This window comes from Trachypithecus francoisi, unplaced genomic scaffold (genome assembly GCF_009764315.1).
Source record: "Trachypithecus francoisi isolate TF-2019V2 unplaced genomic scaffold, Tfra_2.0 Lachesis_group5, whole genome shotgun sequence".
Classification (NCBI taxonomy): Eukaryota; Metazoa; Chordata; class Mammalia; order Primates; family Cercopithecidae; genus Trachypithecus; species Trachypithecus francoisi.
In genome coordinates, this window is record NW_022681470.1 from 82862607 (window position 1) to 82878042 (window position 15436).

Genomic DNA, 15436 nt, shown 5'->3' on the forward strand with positions numbered 1-15436 from the left:
AAACTGGATCACTTCCTTACACCTTACACATTAATAAAAATTAATTCAAGATGGATTAAAGACTTAAATGTTAGATCTAAAACTGTAAAAACCCTAGAAGAAAACCTAGGCAATACCATTCAGGACATAGGCATGGGCAAGGACTTCATGACTGAAACACCAAACGCAATGGCAACAAAACCCAAAATTGACAAATGGGATCTAATTAAACTAAAGAGCTTCTGCACAGCAAAAGAAACTACCATCAGAATGAACAGGCAACCTACAGAATGGGAGAAAATTTTTACAATCTACCCATCTGACAAAGGGCTAATATCCAGAATCTACAAAGAACTTAAACAAATTTACAAGAAAAAATCAAAAACCCCATCAAACAGTGGACAAAGGATATGAACAGACGCTTCTCAAAAGAAGACATTTATGCAGCCAACAGACACATGAGAAAATGCTCATCATCACTCGCCATCAGAGAAATGCAAATCAAAACCACAATGAGATACCATCTCACACCAGTTAGAATGGCAATCATTAAAAAGTCAGGAAACAGCAGGTGCTGGAGAGGATGTGGAGAAATAGGAACACTTTTACACTGTTGGTGGGACTGTAAACTAGTTCAACCATTGTGGAAGATAGTGTGGCGATTCCTCAAGGATCTAGAACTAGAAATACCATATGACCCAGCCATCCCATTACTGGGCATATACCCAAAGGATTATAAAGCACGCTGCTGTAATACAAAGACACATGCACACGTATGTTTATTGTGGCACTATTCACAATAGCAAAGTCTTGGAACCAACCCAAATGTCCATCAGTGATAGACTGAATTAAAAAATGTGGCACGTATTCACCATGGAATACTATGCAGCCATAAAAAAATGATGAGTTCATGTCCTTTGTAGAGACATGGATGAAGCTGGAAACCATCATTCTGAGCAAACTATTGCAAGGACAGAAAACCAAACACCGCATGTTCACAGGCAGGAATTGAGCAATGAGAACACTTGGACACAGAGTGGGGAACATCACACACTGTGGCCTGTCGTGGGGTGGGGGGAGGGAGGAGGGATAGCATTAGGAAACATAACTAATGTAAATGACGAGTTAACGGGTACAGCACACCAACATGGCACATGTATACATATGTAACAAACCTGCACATTGTGCACATGTACCCTAGAACTTAAAGTATAATAATAAATAAATAGGCCGGGCGCGGTGGCTCAAGCCTGTAATCCCAGCACTTTGGGAGGCCGAGACGGGCGGATCACGAGGTCAGGAGATCGAGACCATCCTGGCGAACACGGTGAAACCCCGTCTCTACTAAAAATACAAAAACTAGCCGGGCGAGGTGGCGGGCGCCTGTAGTCCCAGCTACTCGGGAGGCTGAGGCAGGAGAATGGCGTAAACCTGGGAGACGGAGCTTGCAGTGAGCTGAGATCCGGCCACTGCACTCCAGTCCGGGCGACAGAGCGAGACTCCGCCTCAAAAAAAAAATAAATAAATAAATAAAAAATAAATAAATAAATAAGAAAAGCAATGGGACAAGAGCACGGGCTGCAAAGCGAGCGCTTGGTGTCGCCAACCTAGACAGAGCCATGGATTCAATCTGGGAGAGGGAATATAAAGTAGCAAAAGAAGAGGGCTGAAAGGATTCCAGGCAACACCAGCCTGGAGGGAGGGAAGAAGAGGTGCCAATGAATGAGACCTAAAAAGAAGTAGTTGGAGAATTCAAGAGAAAGCCAGGATGGAGTCTAGTCACAGAAGCCTAGGGGAGAGAGCAGGAGGAAGCAATGAGGTCCGTCAAAAGCTGCAGAGGAAACAGTGCGGGGAGTGAGGCTTGAATATGGAAAATAGAAGGTTGCTTGTGATTTCTTTTTTTTTTTTTTTTGAGACGGAGTCTCGCTCTAGCCCGGGCTGGAGTGCAGTGGCCGGATCTCAGCTCACTGCAAGCTCCGCCTCCCGGGTTTACGCCATTCTCCTGCCTCAGCCTCCGGAGTAGCTGGGACTACAGGCGCCCGCCACCTCGCCCGGCTAGTTTTTTGTATTTTTTTTTTTAGTAGAGACGGGGTTTCACCGTGTTAGCCAGGATGGTCTCGATCTCCTGACCTCGTGATCCGCCCGTCTCGGCCTCCCAAAGTGCTGGGATTACAGGCTTGAGCCACCGCGCCCGGCCTGTGATTTCTAATGAAGACTCCAGAAGAGGGGACAGTAAACAAAAGGAGAAATAAGCTAGAGGGCTGCAAGGGTCTCCTCCTCCCCGCTTGCAACAAACAGGTAGGATTGAGTGTTGGGTGGTTTATGTAGTTAAGATGGAAGGGAGCGTTAATAAACAGCGCTAGAGAATGGAAAGCTGAATCCACAAGGGTAAGGGCAGAGGCAGCTAGGCTCAGAACTGTAAGGCAAAGGTAGGTAAGGGAGTAGACAGTGGGTGGGATTTATAGAACTTTGTATAGGGGAAGGCCAGGAAGCTGAAATTGCTCATACCTAATAGCATGTGAAGGTAATCTCCCCAGAGAGGAGGAAAGAAGGTGAGAAAATGAAAAGATTTGAGAAGAGTGATAAAAGCCTTCAGCCAGGATGGAAGCTTCCAAGCGTTTTATCCAAAACACTGTTAAGATAATGTTTTGCCCTGGTAATAAGGTTTAGACTTTTCATTATGTGCTTTCAGTTGGAAAATGACATTCTCCTGCCAAGTTATTTCTGCCTGGCACTTGAGTCTATTACCAAGGTTTGCAGAAATGTTCCTAATGACCCCAAAGACAAGGAAACAAAATGATGTGACTGTCTTTACATCCCAACAGAAACACGCCTACAGATCATGTAAGCCACTGAGTTCCTGGATTGATGATCTCATCCAGCGACTGAATTTCTTCAATACTTGGGCCAAAGTGGCTTATACTGCAATACAGCGTCGGTATGGATGAAAGCTGCTTTCTTCCTCATTTTTGCTTAAAGCCCAAGGGTTTATGACATCATTTCCCATGCCTGATCTCCTTGGGTTGTCACAGTTACATGTGAATTAAGCAAGGGCGGGATTCTTCTGTTTGAGCTGAGAAAGTGGGGACCTAATAATGTTGAGTCTTGAGTAAACTCCCTCCACTCCAAGAGACAGAGTTATGACTACAACATAGTACATTTCTCTTTCCTAAGAAATGCACAGGGTGAAATGTGAAAGGAAATAATTAGTTACATGTAATTTTTTTTTTCTTTTTTTTTTTTTTGAGACAAGAGTCTCGCTCTATCACCCAGGCTGGAGTGCAGTGGCACAATCTCAGCTCACTACAACCTCCACCTCCTGGGTTCAAACGATTCTTCTACCTCAGCCTCCCTAGTAGCTGGGATTACAGGCACCTGCCACCATGCCCAGCTCATTTTTTGTATTTTTAGTAGTGATGAGGTTTCACCATGTTGGCCAGGCTGGTCAACCGCTTAGTCCAGTCATTGAAACACTCAACTTTTTAAGTCAGGCTGAGTTCAAATCTTGACTCAGTCACCTATTAGTTTCCCCCCGTCCCCTCCAAAATCATTCCACTCAGTAGTGGAGTTTTGAACTCCTGACCTCAAGTGATCCGTCTGCCTTGGCCTCCCAAAGTGCAGGGATTACGGGCATGAGCCACCACGCCCGGCCACATGTAATTTTTAAATGTGTTTTTAGTTACAATAAAAATAGCTGGAGAAGCATTAGAGTAGCGACATCTAGCAAGTGCCTCACAGGATATGGAGCATTTCTCTAGGAGCTTTACTCACAGCGGCCCACTCAGTTCTCACAGCAGCCCTGTGATGTGAAGTAGGTGCTATCATTATCATCATCCTCATTTTAGAGATGAGGAAACTGAGTCCAAGGACATGAAATGCCCAAGGTTTCACAACTAGAACATGCAAGTATTGAGATTCAAACCCAGAACTGGTTCCAAAGTCTGTGCCAGGCTGCCTCCTATACCGTTTAACTATAAGTGTAGCAGCAGCACTGCAGACATCTGACCCACATTTCTTTATATCCTTTGGGAGAAGTCTGTGCCTCAAAAACAACAAACGAGATTCCGCAAGGCACAGGCAGGATTCCCACTATAATAATGATATCTCTTGTTACCGAAATCTGTGGCCTTTGTGGTCCCCCTTTTCCCTTATGAGCTTAAAACCATAGCTGGCTTCCATTCAAGGACCTGATAAAAGTCCTGCATTGGGGGAGTTGAAATGAAAATTAAAAGTCCCTCCCTGGGAGGGGAGGGACTGGAGGAAATGGCCCACATCACCCAAAGCTGTGCAATTATTATGACCTTAACCCCTCAACCTGTGGTCTGCCTTCCACCAGGTATATGAGATTTGTCACAATTTGGAAGCAGTCTATTCCATCATCTAGCCAAAAATGCAAACACCCTGAGGAGTCAGAGAACAATTTCCTTGAGGGGTTTCCTTCAAGATACTGGCTGCCAGCTTTCTTCTTTCCACAAGGTGAGCATTAGAACCAAGGTCAGCTCCAGACCTGGCCCAGGCAAGTCTGCACTCAGCCCCTCTGTCACTCACCCTTTCCTCCTCCCCTTTAGGATGACAACACCTGTGCCTCCACAGGTGTCTGGGTCTCTAGTGTGGACTAGAGCAGTCTCTTCTCCCTCCCCACTCACTTCCTTCCCTCACCCCAACCTCCTCACATGCCAAATCCACCCACCCCTATCAGATTTCACCTGCGCCTTGACAGGTCACTGTCTCATCTCTTGGCCATTGCTTCTGTGATGTCAAAGGTCAACACTAGCACCCAGCCCCTCCAAAGGCCGCGACAAAGGGGTGGAGATGGGCAGCTTCACAAGATTGACTCTGAGCTTCAGCCATTCATTCATTTATTTCTGTAACAAGACTTGATGACTGAATGTTTGCTGGGGCCTAGGCCCTACCTGCTCAGCACAAACATCAGCAGGGAAGGCAGGGATGTCAGCAGGGAAGGTAGACATGAACCGGAGTGCATTCCAACGATGTGTGGTTGGGGGATGGAAAGAGAGTTGTAAAGGGGTGACACTGGGCTGTGAGCTCCATGAAGGCAAGAACCAGGTCTGTTTTCACTTCTGTGGTGTCCCTAGCACCTGATACAGGCCCCAGCACACACACACACACAAAGCTCTCAATAAATATTTGAAGAATGAATGAATGGCGTTCTGAATAGAATATATGAATGGATCAGTACTTGTGGAGCATAAAACAGGGGAACCTTCACTAAGAACCAGAGAAGCCTACTAAGGAAATAACGTCTAGGATGAGTCTTGAAGCTTGCTACCAATTAAGTATTATCCAGGTGCGAACAGAGGAAGAAGAGAATAACTCGTGGAGCTTACATGGTATTTACTGGGTGCCATGCACTGTTCTGAGGATTTTATATAAAAGGGATAAGACATTTAATTCCCATGGCAATCTTATGAGGTTGTTACTGTAACTATCCCTGTTTTCAGAGAGAAAACCTTAGCACAGAGAAGTTAAGAAATTTGCCCCGTCATATCACTAGCAAAAAGTTGAGAGTCTCATCCAAGGTCACTCCACTACTGAGTGGAATGATTTTGGAGGGGACAGGGGGAAACTAATAGGTGACTGAGTCAAGATTTGAACTCAGCCTGACTTAAAAAGTTGAGTGTTTCAATGACTGGACTAAGCGGGGACAGCATTCTTACTAGAGAAAACACCATTTGCACTAGAAGAAACCAAATGTTCATTATGGCCAAAATAAAAGACCACAAAAGGGAGAATAGTGCAGCTGCAAAGTTGGGCACGGCTGGCCCCCGGGGCTGTGTAAGACACACTGAGAGAGCTGAGTCCATCCACAGGATGGCCTGAAGTGTTTCAGGCCAGAGAGGTTATGATCCAGCAGCTACAGGAAGGAAGAAGGGCAGGGGTACATTGGAGAAGAACAAGACTGGGTCCTGGTCATTTAAGGAGTCTGCAAATTAGCCAGGCGTGGTGGTGCACACCTGTAATCCCAGCTACTCAGGAGGCTGAGACAGGAGGATTGCTTGAGCCCAGGAGGTCGAGGCTGCAGTGAGCCATGATCGCGCCACTGTACTCCAGCCTGGGCAACAGTGCAAGACCCTGTCTCGTCAAAAAATAAATAAATAAAGGAGTCTGCTTTATTCTCCAGGCAAGAGCTGGTGGTGATCAGAGTAGGGTAGTGGCAGTGAGCAGAAGCAGGGAGTAGGGGGCATTTAGGAAGCGGAACCAACTGGACTCTGTGTTTGGAAGGACAGGGGTAGGGGGAGAAGGAGGTTAAGTATGACTCCCAAGTCTCTGGCTTGGAAAGCTGGGTGGCTGCTGCCGTCCTTCACTGAAATACAGAGCACAGGGAGAGGAGCAGGCTGATGGTGATTGTAGTGACAGGCATGGTGAGTTCGAGATGTTCTCATTTTTTTCCTACTGCAGGTAGTCTTTCTCCATGCACCCAGGGGGAATCATGGCCACAAGCACCTCAGCAACCCTAGAGGCAACAGAACCTCCCTTTTCCCAGTGTCCGTATGTCATTTCTTGAGGAAGACTCTGACACACTTGGTCTTGTAGTTGCCCCGGTTCCCATCTTTGCTGCTGAGAGGAGGAGGTATGATCATCAGCCAAGACTGGCTCAGAAATGGAGAGGGTCTCAGAATTTACAGCCTATCTATCCCCACAATGAATACAGAAGGGGTGCTGGCCTTGAAAAACAGCCCCCATTCACCAGGAGGCTCCTGCAGCTGGCCAGACCAAAGTCACCAAGGCCTAAGAGTGTGGGTGAATTGGCCCTCTGCTCCTGCCCAGCCCATCTCTTTTGTTCTCTCTTTTTCCTCCACTCTTCCCTTCCTTCACCATGAGACATCATTGTTGCTAACCCCAGCAGGAGGCCCTGAGACTCACAAGGAACTTGATGGTGTGTGTTCTTCTCCAAAGCCTTTCTTGCTGCTGTGCTTCAAGACTATGGGAGGTCCCGAGGAATCTCTGTGGATGCCCTGACCTTCACCCACCATGTGATTTCCGACACCACTGACAAGGATGAGAAGTTCTCCGTATTTATGCCAAAGAAACTCAACATAGTCAGGAGAGCATTTAAGGTACTGGACTATTCAAAGATTAGAAAGGGTAATCATTCATTCATTCATTTATTCAATCAATTATGCCCTCTACAAACCTTTATTCAGCACTTCCATGTTCCAGGCATAAGAGAGGCAGATCGAAAAGGTACAGCCCTGCTTCAAGTCCAAATGCCCTCAGACTTCTTGTCTCCCACTCTCTTCCTTGAGGAGGGGGGGAAAAAAAAGATTATAAATCATGAATAAAAGATTTAATTCAATATAATCAACAGACTTTCTAAGTATCCCCTATTATAAATGAAGACAGAATGCTGCTGAGGTCAGGATTAAAAGGTGATATTTTAAATCAGGGGGCAAACCTGTCCTAGCTGCTCTTGGCTGAAATGCCTGCCCCCACCAACTGGCTTATTCCAGAGCTCAGCCAGGTGCCAACTGGAAACCTGCACCTACCCGGCCCTCAGCAGTGCAGCAAGTGGGACCCATGGAGGCGGCTTGGGTTGGAGCAGAGTACACAGCACCAGTGAGCCAGATGCACCACACACCCCAGCCCTGCCAACTCACGCCACTGTCCCCACTGATTTGAAGGGCCACAGTTGTCATTTTCTAAATTCCAGTTTGTTCTGGAAATCTATTTTTCTGCTCCAGGACTAATGCTGGAGAGGAAGTGGGGACAGGGTTGGGAGAGGTTGGTTTAAAGATTTAAAAAAAAAAAAAAAAGAATGTGAAAGGATGCTCAATATTTTTAGTGAGAGAAATGCAAATCAAAATAATAATGAAATACCATTTTACACCCAGTAGGTTGGCTATAACCAAAAGAATTGAAAAAATAATAATAAATAAATAAATACAATCATGTACCACTTAACGATGGGGATATGTTCTGAGAAATGCATTGTTAAGAGTGTATTTCCACAGACCTACATGGCATAGCCTACTACTTACCTAGGCTAGATTGGATAGCCTGTTGCTGCCAGGCTACAGATCTGTACAGCATGTTACTGTATTGAACACTGCAGGCAGTGTAACACAATGGTAAGTAATTTGTGTACCCAAACACTTCTACACATGGAAATTCACAGATGCATTGCTCTACATCATCACTAGGCAATAGGAATTTTTCAGCTCCATCATAATCTTACAGGACCAGCTTGGTATATGTGGTCTGTCATTGATACAAATGTTGTTATAGAGCTCATGATTAAATAAATTGAGGGTCATACATAGCCATATGTTTAGCTTTGGTGTAGATACTGCCAAATGGTTTTTCAATGTGGTTGTACCAATCCACAGGCCCACCAGTAATGTAGAAGATTGCTCCAAGCCCTGCCAACGTTTACTTGGTATTTTTAGTGGACGTGCGGTGATATATCTTTTTTTTTTTTGAGATGGAGTCTCGCTCTGTTGCCCAGGCTGGCAAGCTCAGCCTCCCGGGTTCACGTCATTCTCCTGCCTCAGCCTCCTGAGTAGCTGGTACTACAGGTGCCTGCCACCAAACCCGGCTAATTTTTTTGTATTTTTAGTGGAGACGGGGTTTCAACGTGTTAGCCAGGATAGTCTCGATCCCCTGACCTCATGATCCGCCTGCCTCAGCCTCCCAAAGTGCTGGGATTACAGGCATGAGTCACCATGCCCGGCTGCAGTGATGTATCTTTATGATTTTAATTTGCATTTCCTTGATGATTAATGAAGTTGGGCACCTTTTAAAATGACTATTGATATTTGGATCTCCTCCTTTGTGAAGTTTCTGTTCAAGACTGTGAACTGTTTTTGTCTTATTGATTTATAGGAATTCTTGTATATTCTGAACATGTGCTATCAGATACATGTGTTGAATGTGTTGAAAGCATCTTCTCCCACTATGTGACTGTCCAAATCACTTTCTTAATAGTGTCTTTTGATGAACAAAAACTTTTCTGTTGTGACGAAGTCCAGTGTCTCCATCTTTTATTTAGGGTTAATGCTTTTTTATGTTCTGTTTAAGAAATCTTTGCCTACCCTAAACTAAATTCATGAAAATATTCTCCTGTTACCTTCTAGAAACTATATTGCTTTACCTTTCACTTTCTATGATCTATATGTAATTGAAGGCCAGGCACGGTGGCTCACACCTGTAATCCAGCACTTTGGGAGGTCGAGGCGGGCAGATCACCTGAGGTCAGGAGTTTGAGACCAGCCTGGCCAACATGGCGAAACCTCATCTCTACTAAAGATACAAAACATTAGCCGGGTTTGGTGGCGTGTACGTGTAATCCCAGCTACTTGGGAGGCTGAGGCAGGAGTATCGCTTGAACTTGGGAGGTGGATGTTGCAGTAAGCCAAGATCGTGCCACTGTACTCCAGCCTGGGTGACAAAGTGAGACTCTGTCTCAAAAAAAAAAAAAAGTAGAATTGAGTTGTGTATGGTGTGAAGTGAGATCAAAGTTCTTTTGGTTCCATATGGGTACCCAACTGACTCAGTACCATTTCTTTTTCATTGAAACAGCCCTTTCCCTACTTCAACTTTGTCATAGATCAAATAATTCTATATGCCTGGGCCTGTTTCTATTGAAATAATCAGATCATTTTTATCCTTTATCTCATTAACATAGTGGATTACATAGAACTATCTGGAGTGTACTTTGTTATAAGGTATGATTCCTATATCAGGAATTTTTTAAATGAAGAATGGAAGCTAAATGTGATGAGAGAGCTTTTCAGGGTTTATGGAGATTATCACATAATTTATCACTTTTATCAATATGATTTATTAAAAGATCCTAAGGTTGAATCATCTTAATTGTAATATTTTTTCAAGATTTTTGTATCAATATTTTATGTGATATTATTCTATAGGATTGGGGTGGGGGGGCTTGAAGAGGGTGATGTTTTTAGTTTTTATTGTGCATATTATTAATGGTGGTTTCCTTATTCTAATCCTGTCTGCCTTCTGTCTTTAGGGAATCTCACAGTTTCTGGTCCACTGGCTATACTTCTTGTTTTCCGGTGCTTTTATAGTTGCATTCTGGGATTTGGGGTGGGAGGAGGTGGTGGACACTCATGCTGTTTGGCCTCTTGGTCCAGTCCTGGTCTTCCTCTCCTCAGCACTCATCAGACTGCACTGAAGATGATTCCGAGACTACCCAGAATTAGTGAATGTTAGAAACATATCAGAAGAAGGATGGAACTGGGAGAGTTTGTCCTACAAGGAAAAAGACTGAGGAGAAAAAGAAATATTGAAAAGGGTGATACATGAAGAACTAGACTCTAATTCTGCTAGAACTCCAACCGGGGGAGCCCCAAGGGGAAGACACATGCAGTTGATCTAAATTGATGATGATGGTGGAGTGTCCTTTTATAGACAGGGAGTGGCCTGTCACTGGAGCTTTAGGAGAAATCAGGTGACCGCTTGGCAAGAGTACTGACGTGGAAGAAAGTTCAGGTTCAGATGTGTTTTCGACTTGAGGTTTACCCAACTGTTTATTAATTCACTCACTTGAAAGTATGGGTCCAAAACTGCTCTGTTAGAAATACTGAGATGAACAAAAGAAGGCTCCTGTCCTCCAGAAGATCCCAATCTGCCTGATAATGATGGCACTGATGCTTACTAGCCCACAATGACTGAGTACTATGTGCTAAGCTCTTTACCTGCATTATTTAATCCTCACAAATTACCCTCATTCTGTAGGTCAGGAAACTAAGGTTCCAAGAGGCAGATCGTAAGCTTTGAACCCAAGTCTAGCTGACTCTACACCCATAGCCTAACCTCTTCCTACATAACCCATTAGACATGAAAAGCCTACGAGAGGCAGATGTGCACCAGGGCCTTTTCTTATGACTCACAGGGGGAGTGCAGGAGTATGGACCGCCTCCCTAACTTTACTTTTTGCCTCTATCCATCTAATCAGATGTTCTCAGTTATCTCTGCTTTATACAAAGAACCAGCTTCCACTGAGTTGAAGTAAGATTACTTCCATTTATTCTGAGTGGCTCTTTGAAGAGTTAAATCACTCCAAAAGGGGCTATTTACAAACTACCTACAGTTAGGTTTTTCAGAGGAAAAACCCATGTAAGCTATGACCAAGTTACACAAGTATAAATGGAAGTGACATTGTCAAATGCGTTAGATCAACTTCTTCCAAGATTGTTAGGAAAGGACAACACTAGAACAAATGCAGCACAGGAAAATCTGCATTTATATAAGTTAAGGGGAAGAGAAGTAAAAATCGTTATACAAAGCAATTCCCAGTAAAATTCTTTTTTTTTTTTTTTTTTGAGACGGAGTCTTGCTCTGTCGCCCAGGCTGGAGTGCAGTGGCGTGATCTCAGCTCACTGCAACCTCCACCTCCCAGGTTCACGCCATTCTCCTGCTTCAGCCTCCTGAGTAGCTGGGACTACAGGTGCCCACCACCATGCCTGGCTAATTTGTTGTATTTTTAGTAGAGACGGTGTTTCACCGTGTTAGCGAGGATGGTCGCGATCTCCTGACCTCATGATCTGCCCGCCTCAGCCTCCGGAAGTGCTGGGATTACAGGTGTGAGCCACCGCGCCCGGCCAAAATTCTTTTATAGAATAAGCCAAAATAGGAAGTGCTTAATATGAGTTCAGCTTGCACCTCCAGGTAGTCACATTCCAGAGTGGACAACACAGAAGGCGTCACCAGGCACAGCACAGGCTGTTCCACACTGCCACCCCTGTGTCAACGAGCTGGACCAGGCTGCATCAAGGGGCTCAGGACAGCGGTGCCCACCCCTTCTCTTCAGAGACCTGCCCCATCAGAGGAGATGGCAGAGCCCTCCAGGGTGGCCAGGTACTTGGCCGCCAGCTCCTCCAGGCTGGGCATCCCTCCAGCACACCTGTAGGAGAGCATGTGGCTTCACAGGCCCACCTTAGGCACACCTGGAGTCACCTGGAATTGGAGCTTCAGGCAACTGTATTTCCTACTTCGCAGACCTTATCAGAAACTCATTTTACTTAACCCATTATCATTAAAATGTAATCATCTATTTAACCTGTATCATTCAAAAATATATGGAACCTGGCCAGGCGTGGTGGCTCACACCTGTAATCCCAGCACTTTGGGAGGCCAAGGGGGACGGATCACTTGAGGTCAGGAGTTCGAGACCAGCCTGGCCAACATGGTGAAACCCGTCTCTACTAAAAACACAAAAAATTAGGTGGGTTTGGTGGTGTGCTCCTGTAATCCCAGCTACTCGGGAGGCTGAGGAGAACCACCAAAACCAGGGAGGCGGAGGTCGCAGTGAGCCAAGATTGCACCATTGCACTCCCGCCTGGGCAACAGAGCGAGACTCCGTATCAAAAAAAAAAAAACCCTCTTCTGCCATTTTTACATTTCTAGAGCCTAAAATAGTAGTTGTGGCCACTATGGTAAAGGTAAGTGACGTTTGAACACACTGTACTCTGTCACCTTTTGTAACTGTTCTTGCTCTCTCCTAAAAAGCTAGGCTACACGATTACAGTTGTAGAAATTTGCATCTTTATTGTGTTTGAAGGTATTTGTCTTCATGCTGAGGAAGGACATCATGGAAAAAATACATATATTTCAGTTCAGGATGATTATATAGATACACCTAAGCCTATAACGTTTTTAAAGCACTCAGAATAGGAAAAAAAAAATGAAGCAACATGACTTAGGCAGGACGAGCCCCTCTGGATGCGTCGGCTCCGTTCTGGACAGAGCCTCCGGTTGGAAGCTGCTTCTCCTGGGGACCCTGACACCACCTCTCTTCCATCTTAGGGCTCGGGTTCCTCTCACACTGGAGTTTACATTTTTGGCTTATTCATCGAGGGGGCAAGATGGAATCGCGAACAAAAAATACTGGAAGACTCGCTGCCTCTAGAGATGTGCTGTGATTTTCCCGACATATACTTTTTGCCAACAAAGGTAACCACCCTGCTATTATCCTGAAATCCTAAACCTCTGGGCGTTCCTTCAGTAATATATAAACTACTCTTATTCCCATTCCCTACAATTTCACAAGGGAGATGTGATAATATACTCAGACAACAAAGATTTTAAATCTCCCAAAATGTTACTAAAATCTAAAGTAGATGCTATACTTACATCCCATGTTCTCAATAATATGTACTATAAAGTCATAATACTCTTTAAATTCTCCAGGTATAATTTCCACAGGCTGTTACATTAACCATTTAACCTTAAATGTATCTAATTCATAACAAATCCCCCAAGCCTATAGCATACAAAAATGTGAGCTACTGATTCACTTGACCTACACAATTTGACTACTGGAATTTTTTTTTTTTTTTTTTTAAGATTTCTACCGAAACACCAAATGCTTCCAACCAGACAGATTCAGAATGTTATACTTTTGAATGCCCAGTTTACCAGACACCTGAGAGGTCAAGAATTTTAGCAACTACTGGTTTACCAACAAACTTTTTAACATCAGTGTATTTATCAACGAAGAAACCTCCTAGTCACTGGATCACAATGCGGGTTGCATTGCTTTGTGAGAAGAATGAAAAATAAATGTCCATACCAAACCATTTTAATTTTTGACTCTAACCAGACTTACATGTTTCAAGACATTCACATGTAGTCAACACCCTTTATAAAGTATTTGTGTGTTTAGCCAGACTGAACAGGTGCAGTCTTTATTTCATTTGTACATGAAAACTTCAACCCAGAGGGGAATCTTGCAGCTGCGTTTTATCCTAAGTACATAAGACCTGACCGTGCAATGTCCCTGTGGTTGGGCTCTAGTACAGGTCAGCACAACCCGGAATACAGCAAATTTGACTCTCCTAACAGTAAAAAGCACAGCACCTGACAGGATATCAGGGCATGCCTTTATGAACTTTTTGGTAGAAATGATTTATAAAATTATATACAATAAAATAAATATACACATGTAGAATAGATCTTTGGAATGCTTCCCCTGGCTTCTCTAAGTAAACACAGAATACTCCACTGCTGACCTAGCTGCAGACTTCTGAAACTAAAGAGAAGGACCTTCTTCTTTAAAGAAATGCAGTCTGGGCCAGGCACGGTGGCTCACGCCTGTAATCCCACCACTTTGGGAGGCCAAGGTGGGTGGATCACCTGAGGTCAGGACTTCAAAACCAGCCTAGAACACGACGAAACCCATCTCTACTAAAGATACACAAATTGGCCAGACGTGGTGGCGCAGGTCTGTAATCCCAGCTCAGAAGGCTGAGGCATGAGAATCACTTGAGCCTGGGAGGCAGAGGTTGCTGTGAGCTGAGACTGTGCACTCCAGCCTAGGTGACAGAGCAAGACTCTTGTCTCAAAAAAAAAAAAAAAAAAAGGAAAAAATAATTGCAGTCTGGCTGGGTACAGTGGCTCGTGTCTGTAATCCCAGCACTTTGGGAGGCCAAGGCAAGATGATCACTTAAGGCCAGGAATTCAAGACCAGCCTTGACAATATGAGACCCTCTTTACAAAAAATGTTTAAAAAATTAGCCAGGCATGATGAGGCACCTTTAGTCCCAGCTACTCAGAGTCTGAGGTAGGAGGATGGCTTGAGCCCAGGAGGTTGAGGCTGCATTGAGCTATGATCATGCCACTGTACTCCAGCCTGGGAAACAGAGCAAGACCCCACCTCTTAAAAAAAAAAAAGTGCAATATGGTTCTGACTTCACTAGACCTTTTTGCCTACTAAAAGCCAAATCCTGAGAATTTGGTAAGTTCAATGTTTCTACAGGAAGAATATTACTCTACTAATAATGGCTATCATAACTGAGCACTATGTTGAGCACCAATAATTCCTGTACCATCCTCAGGCCCCTCTATACTATGTGGATATATCAGCCAGATTTTATACATGAGGAAACCAGTGCTCAGAGATTAATTGCCCACACACACATTGCTAAGAGGGAGCAGAGCTAGCATTTGAAGCCACATCTCACTGTCACTTTATCATGGCAATAGTCCATAGGCAGAAAGCATAACCCACGTGTACACAAATGAAGATCCAACAGTCCCTTCTCTCCATAGTAAAGGGGTTAGAAAAGGTGGGACTTGTACCCAGCACTAGACTCTTTAACAGCCATGAACAAAACATGTATTTAATTGTGTCCAGGAAACTGTACCATCTACCTTTAAGTAAATTGCACCTAGAAATACTCCACCTTGTATCTTTTGTTAAAATCCTATACTTCATCATTTGCTCCAAACAGTGCAAAACTAAAGACCAAAATATATATCATATGCTTGGTATTGGTGCATATTCTGACACACCTACATTTTGCAATGTAATGTCGCAATATAATGTCCCAGCAGGAAGAACTGAGACACGAAGCTGTCTGATCTCATCTCACAATTCAGGCTTAGAGTCAACTGGAAATCCAAACGAGCACTAAAGCATGGTCAGCAGGCATAGTACATGTGTGTGTCTCTCACACATGTACTGCCTTTC

General features: G+C 44.3%; 1 protein-coding gene across 1 annotated transcript in view; it reads left to right on the top strand.

Annotated features, from left to right (window-relative positions):
• The window catches only part of DNAH14 (dynein axonemal heavy chain 14), a 604313-nt gene extending 590763 nt beyond the window's left edge, over nucleotides 1-13550 (top strand). The window contains exons 82-86 of the mRNA XM_033199195.1: nucleotides 2805-2917; nucleotides 4316-4455; nucleotides 6898-7058; nucleotides 12772-12918; nucleotides 13312-13550. Of these exons, the coding sequence (XP_033055086.1) occupies nucleotides 2805-2917; nucleotides 4316-4455; nucleotides 6898-7058; nucleotides 12772-12918; nucleotides 13312-13527 (777 nt within the window). The 3' untranslated portion in view covers nucleotides 13528-13550. The remainder of the gene's footprint in view (nucleotides 1-2804; nucleotides 2918-4315; nucleotides 4456-6897; nucleotides 7059-12771; nucleotides 12919-13311) is intronic.
• Nucleotides 13551-15436: the final 1886 nt, after the last annotated feature.